General features: G+C 36.4%; 1 protein-coding gene across 3 annotated transcripts in view; it reads left to right on the plus strand.

Moving 5' to 3' along the window:
• LOC105466640 (glycoprotein M6A) overlaps window positions 1-15098 on the plus strand; it is a 368562-nt gene extending 353464 nt beyond the window's left edge. For all 3 annotated transcript variants that reach the window (XM_071092816.1, XM_011715711.3, XM_011715710.3), the window contains exons 5-7: window positions 7619-7695; window positions 8570-8635; window positions 12980-15098. In XM_071092816.1, the coding sequence (XP_070948917.1) occupies window positions 7619-7695; window positions 8570-8635; window positions 12980-13132 (296 nt within the window). In that variant the 3' untranslated portion in view covers window positions 13133-15098. The remainder of the gene's footprint in view (window positions 1-7618; window positions 7696-8569; window positions 8636-12979) is intronic.
• Window positions 15099-15894: the final 796 nt, after the last annotated feature.

Here is a 15894-nt window from a genome sequence, read left to right on the forward strand (position 1 = left end):
CCCCAAATGAACCTAATTTCACTGAAAGTATTGAGACTTATACCACTGAGCATATAGGATTCCTTATGACATTAAGCACAGAATATGTCTTAGAATCATAGAATTTTATAAATGGACTTCATTTATCACCAGTCCAGCTGTCTGGTCTAAAAGAAATGGAGCCCTAAGAAATGAAATTATTTTCCAGGGATATAGCTACCCAGCAGGCCATGCTGGGATGGAAAGGTGAGTGTCCTGAATCTTAGCACAATTATTTTCTACTCGACAGCTTTTCAAATACAATTTTTAGCAAAAGAGCTTTTTTCAACTATAATCTTAAGTAAACCATTAGTCTGTTAAGTAGACAGAATAAAGGATCCTCAAAGATGTACACATTCCGATTCCTAAAACATACATATATGTGAGATGACTTGTCAATGGGGAATTAGGGTTGCTAGTCAACTGATCTTAAAATGGGGAGATTATCCTGGATTAGCCAGATGGGCCCAGTGTAATCCCAAGGGTCCTTCAAACTGGAAGAGAGAGTCAGAAGAGAAGAGTCAGTCAGAGAGAGATAGACTACAGAAAAAAGGCAGAAAGATGCAGTGTTGCTGGCTTTAAAGATGGAGAAAAGGGGCCAAGAGCCAAGGCATGTGGGTGGCCTGGAGAAGCTGGAATAGGAAAGGAAACTGCTCCTGCTTCTAGAGCCTCCAGAGGAGTGCAACCCTGATGACCCTTTGGTTTTTAGCTTTGTCTTCCAGAACTGTAAGAGACGAACTTGTGTTGCTTTAAGCCACTACATTTGTGACAATCTGTTACAGCAGCAATAGCAGACAAATACAATATTGAAAGCAAAGGTCAATTTTTTTCCCAAACCACTTTATTGTTTTCGTGATCTCCTACATTTACTTGATCATGATGGCAATCCATTTTCTGTAAAAGCCAGCAAAGTTGCATCTCCCTGACAATTCTGCAAGCTTAATTCCCCTTCACAGCTTACTCCAACACAGGTACCAGTTCCAGAGTTAAGGATGTGAACATCTGTGGGAGCCTATTTTTTGCCTACTGCAGTCTATGGGAGCCTATTTTTTGCCTACTCTGGCCACCAAAGATACACATCCATTTCTTTCTGTGAAATACATTCAACCTACCCCAAGTTCCAAAGGTTTCATCCCATTATGACATCAACTCAAGGTCAAAAATCTTATTTCAGTCTCATTAGTTCATATCTCTGATTGTCTTTGTTTTTTAAAAAAGAATGTGCTATATTATTTGTTTCCATATTTCATAAAGCATAAATATGTGGTTAAAATTATTATTTGAAGCTTACCAATGTTTACAACATATTTATCAAGATTTATCCAAATGTACCTTTTCTTTTGTGAATTTGGAAGAAAGAGGAGGCACTTTTTAGATGTCATGCAGCCTTTACATGAGCTATTAAGACATTCTGTTTAACTCTTTATATAAAATCTATTGCTGTATAGTATTTATTTGCCCTCTAAATTATATATCCTGGTAAGACTCCTGAATGTATGTATACAACCACATTATTATCAAGAAGCATCAGAGAACCATTCCTCAAACATTGTATTAGGATCAATTTAGAATTTACTAATATTCATCAAAAAGACAATTGCATAGATAAGAATATACTTTAAAGTAATTTCCCTTGTTGCAAAGTTGTCTCCTTAGCATATAGATGCTATCTTTTATTTTACAGGAGACCAGGTATTTAAACTATGTAATAGGAACTCTCAGCCTATAATGGCCATTATACCTGCTTCGTGGAGGTATGCATCTCACTATTCATTCCCATGCATGTAATACATTTATGCAATTCAAACAATTCTAATGGAAGGCAGAGACATTACTTGATATAGTTGGACAATTTGTAGACAGCATATCATATTAGGATTTTCTGTATTTCAAAATTCATCAGGAAATAATTTTACTTTTATTTTGAAGCTTTTATTATGATTTCTGTTATCCTCCAATTATATATTCTGTGATTCAATTTCATTGGATGTATTAGATGTTTATTCATATAATTTTATATGAGGAAATGTTAAAATCGATCCTCATTACATCATCTAGATGCAAGGTTTGAAACTTTCCTCCATTACAACCTGAAGATTTGATAAAACTTAAGGGCAAGCCATGGAGAGAAAGTAGGTAGGGCTTCTTTTAGACTTTTAGCCAATCCTACCTCTTACTTGGCACGCCCACACATGTTAGCGAGAGCAGCTTGTTTTTATCGTATTTCCGTAGAGCACTTCTCAGTAGGATTTCATTTCACTTATTTGCTTACACTATTTTTGTTGCTGAAAGCAGGGATTCCATCGAGGTCGCAGCACTCGCCACACAGAAAGCCAGTCACTGAGACAGAAAGTATTGCCAGGGAGGAAGGCTTTTTCAGGTGCTGCAGCCGAGGTGGATGGGAGATCAGTCTCAAATCTGTCCTCCGCCACTAAAAAATCAACTGATTTTAAGAAAGTACCTAGCCTGAATTATCCCGGTGGCATCAATGTAATCAGAAGCGTCCTTAAAAATGAAAAATAGGGCCAAAGGAGAGGAGTCACTCAGAGGGAGATGGACTAGAGAAGAAGGGTATGAAAAGATCCATTGTTGTTGACTTTGAAAATAAAGAAAAGCCCCCCAGAGCCAGGGGAGTTGGGTGGTCTCTAGAATCTGCAAAAGGATACGCTGGTATTCTATCATTTTTAAAATTAGCAATGTAAATGTAAATGATTTTTAAATTTGAGCATTTGTATTTCATAGTAGGGAGTTAATTCCTATCATCCTATCAGACATCAGAGTGTCATAAGTAGCTGCTCATTCTGCTTACCTCCAACTCTCATTTACATTTTTTGTTTGTGTTTTTGTTTTTTGAGATGGAGTCTTGCTCTGTCGCCCAGGCTGGAGTACAGTGGCGCAATCGCGGTTCGCTGCAAACTCTGCCTCCCGGGTTCAAGCAGTTCTCCTGCCTCAGCCTCCCGAGGAGCTGGATTACAGGCGTGTACCACCATGCCTGGCTAATTTTTGTATTTTTAGTAGAGACGGGGTTATACCATGTTGTCCAGGCTGGTCTCGAACTCCTGACCTCAAATGATCCACGTGCCTTCACCTCGGGAAGTGCTGGGATTACAGGCGTGAGCCACCGCGCCCGACCTACAGTTTTCTTAATAGGAATTTACAACCCTAGGACTCATACTTTAACCATCCAGTAAGCACCAAAGGTTTTTATTGCCATAGTGATGAAAGTCATAGTAACTGTGTACACATGCATCATTTTCTCTGAAGTTGTTCGTATTTCAGGCACAAACCATTCTCACAATGCTAGAAATATATTACTTGTGCTTAGCTAGAATGAAAAATATAAAGTACTAAAAAAGCCTGTTACTGCAACTTTCATGCATCAAGTCCTCCCTGTTCTCCCCAATTCTGTTTGCACTCAGTTCTTAATGCTTCTCTTGCCTAGTTTTAGCTTATTATTTTTGTTATTTTTGAGACAGAGTCTCACTCTGTTGCCCAGGTTGGAGTGCAGTGGTGTGATCTCGTCTCACTGTAACATCCACCTCCCGGGTTCAAGCCGTTCTCTTGCCTCTGCCTCCCAAGTAGCTGGCGCCCACCACCACACCTGGCTAATTTTTGTATTTTTTTAGTAGAGATGGGGTTTCACCATGTTGGCCAGGCTGGTCTTGAACTCCTGACCTCAGGTGATCCGCCTGCCTCAGCCTCCTACAGTGTTGGGATTACGGGAATGAGCCACTGCGCCTGGCCATCCTTGTTTATAACTTGCCTTTTCTCCTAATTGCTTTGAAGAAACTGAAAATGTCAGTCTGCACCATTTAGCTAAAAACTTTTCCATAGGTAATAAATATATATATTCAATATTTAGAAAAATTGATATAAATTTGAATAATCTTAATTTTTGGTGAGAACAATTTGGCCATTCATAGACAGATATCCAAGAATCAAAATAATCAGGTTTTCAAATTTACGCTGGAGCTCCTCCTCCACAGGCTCACTTCTAGAGCTTCATATTATTCATATGTTGACTTTTAAACTACAATTAATTTTTAATATATATTATATATGTTTGTTAAATATGGTATACTTATCACAAAAACTTGTGTGTGTGTGTATACACATATATGTATAGCATCAGGAGTACTGCAGGTTCAGTAATGACGTTAGCAGTGGCACATCCATATGGGCCTGCAGCAACCTCATTTTCTTGCCTCCTCAGAAGGAAGAATTCAACTGAGGGGCGTAAGACAGAGTGAGACACCAAGGCAAGTTTCAGAGCAGGAGGGAAAGTCTATTAAAAGGTTTTAGAGCAGTAATGAAAGTAAGTACAGCTGGAAAAGGAACAAGCGGGCGACTTGAGAGATCAAGTGCACTGTCTGATCTTTTGACTTGGGGTTTTATAACTTGGCCTTCTTCTAGGGTCTTGCATACTTCTCACCTGGTTCTTCCCTTGGGGTGGGCTGTCCGCATGCGCAGTGGCTGACCAGCACTTGGGAGGGACCGTACGTGCAGTGTGTTTTCTGGAGTTTCGCGCATGCTTATTTGAGATGTTTTTCACTTATCATTTGAGTGTTCCTAGAGGAAGGTCATATATCAGTTACACTCTGCCATTTTGCCTCTTAGTGTGCATGCTTGAGCCTGCTTGTCCAACTCCTGAGTTTGTATCAGGAAGCTCCTGATCACCAGCTACAGGTGTTTCTTTATTGGGAGCCAGCTGTGACCAATTATTATTTTAGAAAGACAGTTAACAACTGCCTGACTGTCACCTGATGGTGGCCTGACACCCTGGGTGGGTGATGAGTTGGGGAACTCTCTTCCTCTGCTCATGTCTGACTAACTACCTACTGTAACAATAGTATTTTTTAAAATGATGTAGAAAGGTTTCATGAGTAGTTGTCATTTGAAGGACAGGAGGAACACAGCTCTGGGAATATTCTTGTCAGAGAGAAGAACTGGTACTAAGTTATCAAGCCAATATGATACTTGGTTTCTCAGGAAACAGCAGGGAAGCCAGTGTGCCCGAAGTAGAATAAGAGAGCAGGAGCAAAGATTGAAATGAAGTTTACAAGTTCCCATGATGTACCATCTTGATGAGTGCATTACAGAACATTACAGGTATGGGGCTTTATTCTGAGGGGAATAGAGAGTCATTACAGATTTTGGCAGAGGAAGGAGATGGTCTAATAACAGAAGGATTACTCTGGCTGCTACTTGAAGAATGGTTTGTAGGAAGGGTAGAAGCGAGGAAGCCAGTTAGCATATGATTGTACTAATCCCAGTGGGAGATTTTGGTGGCTTGGATCAGGAGACGGCAAGGGAGGTGGGAAGAATCGGTCTGATTATGGATATATTTTGAACATAGAGGCAGCAGTATTTTCTGGTAGATTGCATATAGGGTTTGGGGGGAAAAAAAGAGAATTCAAGGAGGAATTTCTTTTGACTGAGCAAATGGTAAGATTTGCTATCAAGAAAGATAGGAAAGGCTATGAGAAGTGTTTGCTTGGGAGTGGAACCAGCAAAGGAGAAGAGCAGAAGTTTTTTTAAACTGTTTATTAGAAATCCAAATAGAATTGTCAGATAAGAAATTGGATATATGAATCCTGATTTCAGAAGAGAGATATGGGATGGCCACATAGATTTAGGAGTTGTTGATAATATTTAAATATCTGGGACTGGATGAGATATGCATGGGAGAAAAAGGGCTGAGGAGTGAAGGGTGGGAAGTTCCAACTTAAGAGGTCAGAGAGAAGAGGAGGCAACAGACAAAAATATGAGAAGAAGGAGCCAATGAGATAAGAAACGTAGAAACTGAAAAGTATAGATTTTAGAAGTCAAATGAAGAGAGCATGAAAGAAAAGGTGGGCATCAACTGTGTTTAATACTGCCAACTTGCAAGAAGATGGAAACTGAGAATTAATCCTTGGAGGTCATTAGTGATCTTTATAAGAAAAATTTCCATGGAGAGGGGTTAGGGCAAAATCTGACTTGAGAGGGTTTAAGTAGAAATGAAAGGAACGGAATTGCAATGCGGTTAGGCAACAATTTTTAGGTGTTTTGCTGAAAACATGAATTGAGAAATGGATAAGGAAACGTAAGTACAACATAAATATTCCACAGAATAAAGTCTGTAATGGATTACTATGAAGAGAGAGAGCCTTGACCAGAAGCTTTTTCAACAATGGTGATTTTTAGGGAGGAAATCTCATGAGAAAACCCTTTTAAATTTGTACCCACTCTTAGAACCATCTTGGCAGAAAGGGAAGGTTGTAGAGAGGGATCTCTGTGTTTGTTTACTGCAAATAGATTTTTTCACACTGAAATAGATTCCACAAACTATTTGCAAAGGAGAAACCAACAACAGGAGCTCTGTAAGAGAGGGAGAATTGATGATACCCCATAAAGCTAAGAATATGTAAATATATATACATATTAAAACTAAATAAAGAAGGCCTGGAACCATGGCTCATACCGGTAATTCCAGAACTTTGGGAGGCTGAGGCGGGCAGATCACTTGGAGTCAGGAGTCTGAGACCAGTCTGGCCAACATGGTGAAACTCATCTCTACTAAAAATAGAAAAGTTAGCTGGGTGTGGTGGCATGCACCTATAATCCCAGCTACTCTGGAGGCTGAGGCATGAAAATTACTTGAACCCGGGAGGTGTAGGTTGCAATTAGCTGAGATTGCACCACTATACTCCAACCTGGGTGACAGAGTGAGACTCCATCTCAAATAAAACAAACCAAACCATAAAAATAAAATGACAAAAACAACTAAAGAGCAACAAATGCTAAAGGCTTAGGTGTTAGAATGTCCTCAATGTGTTTTATCATGCCTGTATGTGTTTAGCACTTCAAGAGCTCCGAAAATGAAATTGAAGAGCCATCATCAGATGAACTTGGTTACTTTTCCTCTCTAAGATGAGATGAAGAGACAAGCCAGTGAATTACCTCTGTGCTCGTTTTAAAAATGTAGTGTTCTAGGCCCAACATTCATAGATTCCCATCTATTTTATCTATCAGTTTTGTGTTAGAGTCTAAAAATACATATTTTTCACAATTTCCTAGGTGATTCTACTGCAGTTGGTCTACGAACCAACTGGAACAGGGGTAAATAGAAGTGAAATGGCAACTTTTCATTTCCTGTTACTAATAGCATCGTTTGCAATATTGGCAGAAAAAAAAGTACTCCTTTGGGCAATATGCTTTTATAGATTAACAGAAGCATTGCACCAGCTGAACAAATTTAGATCCCGACTTCAGCACAGTCTGGGGCATAGTTAACAAAATAATTGTGATGCCTATACTATCACATTAATGGGCCAAACCAATGAACTGGCTATAATTGAATCTGGAAATTCTGGTGGTGAGATTCAATTAAATTCAGATTGAAATTATTTGAATTGCTTGAGGGCTGAATAGTTTGGAATATTATATTCATAATTCTCTGCATAGTTATTATCCACAATGAAAGCTAAATAATTTTTCTACTATAACATAAGATAAAATGGAACTTGCTTAGATATGATTAGCAAAAACTTTCATTTTTTTCTCTCTTGGCTCTTCAAAACATTTATACTGCTAAACTGTCATTTTCTACACATTGTAGGAATTGTGACAATTGGAGAGGAAAAGAAAATTTGTACTGTATCTGAGAATTTCTTGAGGATGTGCGAATCTACTGAGGTGAGTGATTTTACAGCCTTTAATTTTGTCAGAATTTTAGCATTCATTTTGTTATTTGGATAATGTCTTAAAACTAAATCTATATTGAATTTTCCCTTTATTCTATCAGAGGCAATTTTACTTGAAGTAGTGTTATTCAGGGGAGTAAAGGCTAAATAGGAATTAGATGCTCTACATATTTCAATAAACATTATAATAACTATTTCAAATTTTCTGGAAACTCATTTTAATGAAGGCTGAAAACATGACGAAGTTGTTTTTTTTTTTTTTTTTTTTTTTTTTTTTTGAGACGGAGTCTCGCTCTATCGCCCAGGCTGGAGTGCAGTGGCGATCTCGGCTCACTGCAAGCTCCGCCTCCCGGGTTCCCGCCATTCTCCTGCCTCAGCCTCCCGAGTAGCTGGGACTACAGGTGCCCGCCACCACGCCCCGCTAATTTTTTTGTATTTTTAGTAGAGATGGGGTTTCACGGTGTTAACCAGGATGGTCTCGATCTTCTGACCTCGTGATCCGCCCGCCTCGGCCTCCCAAAGTGCTGGGATTACAGGCGTGAGCCACTGCGCCCAGCGACGAAGTTATTTTTAAAGAGAGCATAGCCCTCCTTATATTGTTGTAATGTTAGTGATGAAAACCATCATTATTAATCATTGTCTCATCTTTATAATGAAATTATATTATAATGATGAAGTTGAAAGGATTTAAATGATTTGCAAGGGAAAATATACTGTAATAATCTGTTTTGATCAAGTGTGTGATTTATCACAGGCTTGCTTTTATTTAAGATGCACAAAGCCTTGTTTATAAGACAGTAGCAATCTTGGCCTCTCTTCTACCTGTAACTCTGACACCTTTTGATTCTCTGTGGTTTCCGTTGCAGCTGAACATGACCTTCCACTTGTTTATTGTGGCGCTTGCTGGAGCTGGGGCAGCAGTCATTGCTATGGTAAGACCTCAAAGCTCTGGTGCTTGGTTTTCAATGTGAATTCCAGAGCTATTTGCTTGTAGAGATGATAAACTATCTCTAAAGTTTGAAGTCCATGTAAAACACATTTATTTCATCAGATTTAAAAAACCAAGGGGAACAATGGGCAAGTAAGTAAGTCAACAACAAGGCTAAACCCCAAGAAATAGTATTATTATCATATCGAGAACATTAACAAAAATAGTAATTCATTAAGATTTTAGATATTAGATTACTATAAATATAAAAATTATTTCTGTAGCATGTATGTATATACCAATGTGACATTCTGAGTAATCTAATCTATTCCTTGATGTACATTTTTTTCCTTAACTAAGAACATTAAAAAACCATATAGAGTCATTTATGAAAAACAAATTAGGTTATTTTTTAAAAAAATAACCCTCAGTAGTTTCAAGTCATGTCTTCTATATGTAATTTGCTGTAGAAATATTAAGAGCCAGTCTTTAGATCTTCTTTTAAGACATCAAGCTTTTCCACGGTGAGGAGGATCTACCACGTGCCAGGGCCAGTCTCCTTTCTAACTTGGCATGAGTTCCAGTTTGCCCACTGGAATGCCAAATATCAACCCTGAGCAAGTGCTCTGAGCATCAGTAATAGCTTTTGCAGCCACTATCTTCAGTCTGTGTTTGTATCCTTGAGGATGAGTAGTCTAGAGCCCTAGAAGGATTCCCAGTAACCTCACGACTGTGACAGCCGAGTCAATATGTAAAGATGGTGAACCAATTGGAATTTATTTAATTCCGTTCCTTATGGTGCCAGTGTCTATCTAATGTATTGGTGAAAGGAACACTTTCTTAAAAAAAAAGGTTTTCTCTCTTGTCAGAGACTAAAAATAGGAATGATGAGAAAAATACTAATGTGCTAATAAGCCATGTCAGACTGGTTATTTTAGTGATTTCATAATTATTTTGTATTTAATTTGTTTTATTAAAAGTGACTTACATATATTTTCAATAAAACTGACTATGTCAGTACTAACATGAATTTTCATATGTTTTGTTACTTTAGCGTTGCTCAACATTTTTGATCTAGTGACAATAAAACTCTATATAGAAATTTTGTTTCAGAATGTGAGATGCTTGATAAAGATCATGATGGTTGATTAATTGGGGGGATCAAAATAGAAGAAGAAGCAAAGGCCTTATACTCTTAACCTAAAATTAATGCTAAACTATGCCCTGGGGAAGGATCAACAAGTTCTGGCCAATGATATATCAAACATTACGGTCCTTAGGAGAATATATGCTGGCTGTGACATCAGGGGAGACATATGTATCTTTGTGTTCATGCACCCATTCCTGTACTGTCAAAAACTTTAATGACACGGGTATGTACAAGCAATATATACCCAGGTACAAGAAGTCCGTGAAGGTATCTTTTAAAAAGTGGATTATAATAAACATTTGTTTGCATTTCCTACATATATGTGCATATAAAATTCTGTCTAAAAATACAGGTATACACTAGTGAAAAACACCTATTTAGACAAATGTTATTTAAATATCCCTGAAAATGCTTACTCTGAAAACAAATCAACAGATTTTGAGATGATAGAAATTTATATATTAGGTATTTCTTAAGCAATCTATGCTTTCCATATTCTTAAAGCTATACATAAATTTTATTTAAAACAGAAAGTTTAGAAGATAATTTTTTCAAGGACTAAGCATTCTTTGGGGGTTATTTTCTCTGTCTAGAGTCATCACAAAACTCCATACTAGCTTAAATGATTGACCTACGTATTTCCAACTTATTAGCTCTAATAATAGTGCAGGTCTTAGGAGAGAGGGAAAATATAATGACTGCTACTGTTCCTGGTACTAATACTGCTAGTACCAGGAATAATAAAGCAGGCACCTTATTATTAATAATATTTCTTAAAAACTTAATATTAAGAACTTAAGAATATTAATTATAATGCTATTAATAGTATTTCTTAAGAACTTACTCTGTTCTACTCTACTCCATTATTTTGTAGAGAAGTTAGGAATGCTACATGCTGACAAAGTAAGTCAACTTAGCATTGGACCAGATTTCAGTAATCACTGTTCACCTAGCAAGGGACAGTAATAAGCCCTGTAACTTGTGTTCCGCTTAAGGCCAGAGGAACTGCCTGTAAGATCCATTAGGAAGCACCTGTTTCTGAATTGGAGTGACCTTGATTTTTTTTTTTTTTTTTTTTTTGAAACGGAGTCTCCTCTGTCGCCCAGGCTGGAGTGAAGTGGCAAAATCTCGGCTCACTGCAAGCTCTGCCTCCCAGGTTCATGCCATTCTCCTGCCTCAGCCTCCCGAGTAGCTGGGACTACAGGCACCTGCCACCACACCCAGCTAATTTTTTGTATTTTTAGTAGAGACGGGGTTTCACCGTGTTAGCCAGGAAGGTCTCGATCTCCTGACCTCGTGATCCGCCCGCCTCGGCCTCCCAAAGTGCTGGGATTACAGGTGTGAGCCACCGCACCTGCCCTTGAATTTCTTTTCAGTATTTCACTCATATGTGTATATATATGCACAATATAAAAATAAATACTTTTATATATAGTATATATATTATATAAATATATAGATATGTATTTTTTTGAGACAGAGTCTCACTCTGTTGCCCAGGCTAGAGTAGTGTGTCATGATCTCAGCTCGCTGCAACCTCCGCCTCCCAGGTTCCATCGATTCTCCTGCCTCATCCTCCCGCGTAGCTGGGATTACAGGCACATGCTACCACACCCAGCTATTTTTGTATTTTTAGTAGAGATGGGGTTTCACCATGTTGGCCAGACTGGTCTTGAACTCCTGACTTCAGGTGATCAACCCGCCTTGGCCTCCCAAAGTGCTGGGATTATAGGCATGAGCCACTGCGCCCGGCCTCACTCATACATATTTAATAATAATTTGGGGGCCACATTTTCTCAGATATTATGAAAAGTTTTTGAAGATTGAAAAATGTATTCATTTATTTGGCAAATATTTTGTGTATCTGCTATGTACTAAGCATTCTCCACAGCACTTGATATTTTATAGCAACAAAATACTGCATAAACTTCATTCTGTGTATAAGCCTTATTTAATCCATATATATATATATATATATATATAGTTATTAAGTTTTCACTATGTAAATGCCATAATGTACAAGAATGTAACTCACAGCCCCTGCTTTCAGGTGGCTTATAATTTTCCTTAAACAAAATGCTAAACTTCAGAGGAAACAGAAAATTCTAAAAATAGGTTATTTATAGTGGTATGCATCTTTTTCCCTACATTCCATGCCAAAATTATTGTTTTTTTTTTTTTTTTTTGCTGTTCGTTGACTATCTGAACACGCCACAATATTCGCTATTTAGAATTGACATTGCATTCTTTATATCCATCTGTACTTTTCTAGAACCAACCCGCCTCCTCTTTCAATGTACTGTTTACTAATTATCAAAATCTTAGTGTTCTATTTTTCTGAATGTTGGATTAAAATATTGCCCACCCTTTAAAACTCAGAGAAAGTAAATAACTGTCAACTTAGTTTCTCTTCCCTATTCATCAAAATTCATCATGTGGAAAGCTGCTTTATCTCCCCTGTGGACCAAGAGGGAAGAAAGAAAAGAAAAACAAATAAACAGGCTCATTGCTGGGTCAACTCAAGTCAAATAAAGAAGCTTTATTTCTCGAGCAACTTCGTTACTCCAGACAAACCAGGAGCTTCCTTTTTGAACATGGCACTATTGTAGCTGTTGTGAATGTATATACACATAAAAAACCCATATAACACAATATTTCATCTCTTGTAGTTTATAGTAAAAAAGAAACTGCAAAATTCATTATATGCAAAATTAACCTGTTAATCAAATCCACAGGTATATTTGGGGGTTTCCATGATCTCTCTTTAAGTGGGGTATTAGATCCTCTAATTAATTCAAGTCAATTAGACACAAACAGTATGTGAGAATATTTCTGATTATGGATTATAAAACATAGATACATGAACATGAAATGAATCGCCTATGGTTTGGGCAAATGAGGACACATTGGGCAGGAAACATCCCATAAAGATTAAGAATTAGTCTTGGATTACTTCCAAGAATTGAAAAAGAAGAGAAAGAGATACTGAAAGAAAGAGTGCCAAGAATAGGTGGGATATAATTGGAGGAGTGAAAAATATATTTTATATTGTTTCTATTACCAGAGAAATTTTGGTTCCATTTTATATGTGAACATTTCCTAAAAAGATCTATAATTCTAAGACTTCTTTCCAGATAGCAAGGTGTAATGAAGACACTGAACAAACTTCCAATATAAATTATTTTTGTTTTTGATTAGGTTCACTACCTTATGGTTCTGTCTGCCAACTGGGCCTATGTGAAAGACGCCTGCCGGATGCAGAAGTATGAAGACATCAAGTCGAAGGAAGAGCAAGAGCTTCATGACATCCATTCTACTCGCTCCAAAGAGCGGCTCAATGCATACACATAAATGCATCTTCCTGTTCTTTCTACCATTTGAATGCATTGGTGTTTAACTAAGGGCCATCCAACCATCCAACCTTTAAAAAACAAAGTGAAAGTGCTTCTCATCAATGATATGTAAGGTGACTTATGAATCACCTGAGTACAATTCTTTGTTGGTTAGCACTTAATTTCCCAATTTATTAAATTGATGTAAATCAGATCTTTTCTACAAGCTCCTATCCAGCCTTTTTTTTTTTTTTTTTGAAATTTCTCAAACTCATTTACTAGTTCTGTAAAATCAAAGACACTAACATTGTCAAATGCAAAGATTTGTTTGATTTTTAACCACTTCCCATGTGTTATACATAACACCTTTTGCATTATTTCTTATGTTTTGAAAAGAAAATAGCTTTTTATACTTTTTAGTTTTGATTTCGGTAACTAGTTTAACTACAGGTAACCTTCAAAGGGACCATTGTACATTATGAACAATAGACAGAGATGACATCATGATGACTCTTGAAATATGGAAATTTTGTCTGAAGATCAGGGGCCATATTACTATAGGCCCTGGTTCATGTTTTCATCAATCTAAGGTGCAATTTCTAAATTTGTAAGAGTAGGTTTAAAAAAAAGAAGTGCTTCTTATCTTTGTTAACATTGTACTTTTTCTTGATGTTCTTAAAAGGTATTTATCTCAGATTACTCATGTTTATGTTGTGAGCATGTAGAAACAGTAATGCTAATGCATGGCTAGTTGCCTTTTTAAGATTGTGACACCAGGCTTACCTTTTTAAAGTTTAGTATATAGAGACAATTTTAATGGAAATAACTACTGTAGACTATTGGAGAATGATCTCTTTGTGATTTAAGAAGTGGCTGGATTGGAACTTTTAATATGCTAATGTGGAAAATTAATTACCTTTATGAAGGTGGTTTATTACGAATAAGCACACTAACCCCTCGGAAGTTGTTTTACCTACTTTAAAAGTTTTAATGGATTGCACCTCTGTAAACTATTCCTAAAATGTGTATGATATATTTGAAAAGGCTTCCATTAATATAATAGCTTTGCTTGCAGCCTTCCAATCTATGTTGGTTTACCTGTAGTGTTTTCTAAAGTGTGGTCAGAGGCCCCTATAGAATGTATTGTTTGAAAGTGTAGTGATATATTTGTGTTTTTATTTCAAGTAAGTCATTTTAACCGAATGTTCCTTCATATTCATTTATAAAAAGTACCTGTATCAAAGGAATTTTAAAAAAGGCAATCAGTATTATTGGACCAAATTTGGTGTTTGTTTTAACCTTGACTCTCTTCTTTTGATTATTTCTAATGCTACAAGAATGCTGTAAAGTGTCTTCTAAAATGTAGCCTGACAAGACATTTTTGTCAGTGTATTAAACTAGGTAGTATTGTGCACTGATTTGACCATTGTGAAATCCTTTCTCAGTGTAACTGCATTTCTAATAAAATTTATTGAGTGGAAACAATCTTTGTACAATGACTAGTCATGCATCATCAGTAATTTTACAAGTTCTTGTAGTAGGTAGGGGGTACTACTAGAGATATCTGTGGCATGATTATGCATTCTGTAGTATTATTTAATTAATTTGGGGTTCATTTTGCTTCCTTTTCTTTATGCTTAGATTATCTTACTGGTTCAACATTTTTCTGATATATGCAGTATTACAGATATTCAGCAAAATATTAATGGGCTTCTTTAAATTCTATATTATAGTGTTTCAGTTCCGTGTCTTAACAGTTTGTGATAAAACTGTCTTTTCAACTTATGTAATGATGTTGACACTTTTGACTTTTATTTCTGGTATTAGAGTTTGTATTTTCACAGAGTGCTTTGTAGCAGGCATTACAATTAATCTGTTTTGTACATAAATGTGCCAACAGCTTGATGGTGGCGTTTTTGAAATGTAGAACAAAGTGCTTGCAAAATGTAATAAATACACTTGTGTACTTTGTGTACTTATTATTAGCTTCTGCAGTGTATTTGTTTTTTTCTTTTTTGTTTTGTTTATTCCTCTTTCCTATGTGTGTGAACTCTTTTCAAGTACAATAGATGCTATCCCCTCATGATTCTACTTCAGCTGAGCTGACCTAACCCGTCAAAATTCAATGACGATGCTGTGCGTAAATATTCACTATCAGAATGCTAGCTCGAGGGAGCAAAGACTTTGGAGGTTATTTTATTTAGAAAATGATAACTTTCTCTGAGTGCTGCCATTTTCTTGTCTGATCTCTATTGTTTTGTGTTTTCTTTAGTACTTCACAAACTATCAGAGAAAAAAAAGCCCAATGCAATTCAGAAAGAAAAATGATTTCTTGGTTTGCTTCAAAATACAAAGGTGAGAGCAATGAAATTTAAATGTATATACATTTTTTTCTAGGCTTTGTATGTTTTACATCTGATTTCTTTTGGCCAAGCTAGAAGTTATGGCAAGTTAAAAATAATAAGATCGTTATCAATAAAAATACTAATTTTCATAAGGCTTAAGAAATTATATTAGTCTCTACTTACATATTACTATGAATGGGAACATGAAAACTTCATGGACTTATGTTAGAAATATCTACAATAATTATAAGTAGATGTGGACAAAGGATTTTAATTATGCTTTTAAAAGTTATTTTTAAGAAAATAAAACTATTTTCTACCTATATTTTATTAAATGATAATTCTTATTTCCAGTGTTTATTAAATTCTTATAATAGCAACATAATTGTATACTATACAATATGAATATGAACAATTTTATAATATATGCTTTACA

Source organism: Macaca nemestrina, chromosome 3 (genome assembly GCF_043159975.1).
Source record: "Macaca nemestrina isolate mMacNem1 chromosome 3, mMacNem.hap1, whole genome shotgun sequence".
NCBI lineage: Eukaryota > Metazoa > Chordata > Mammalia > Primates > Cercopithecidae > Macaca > Macaca nemestrina.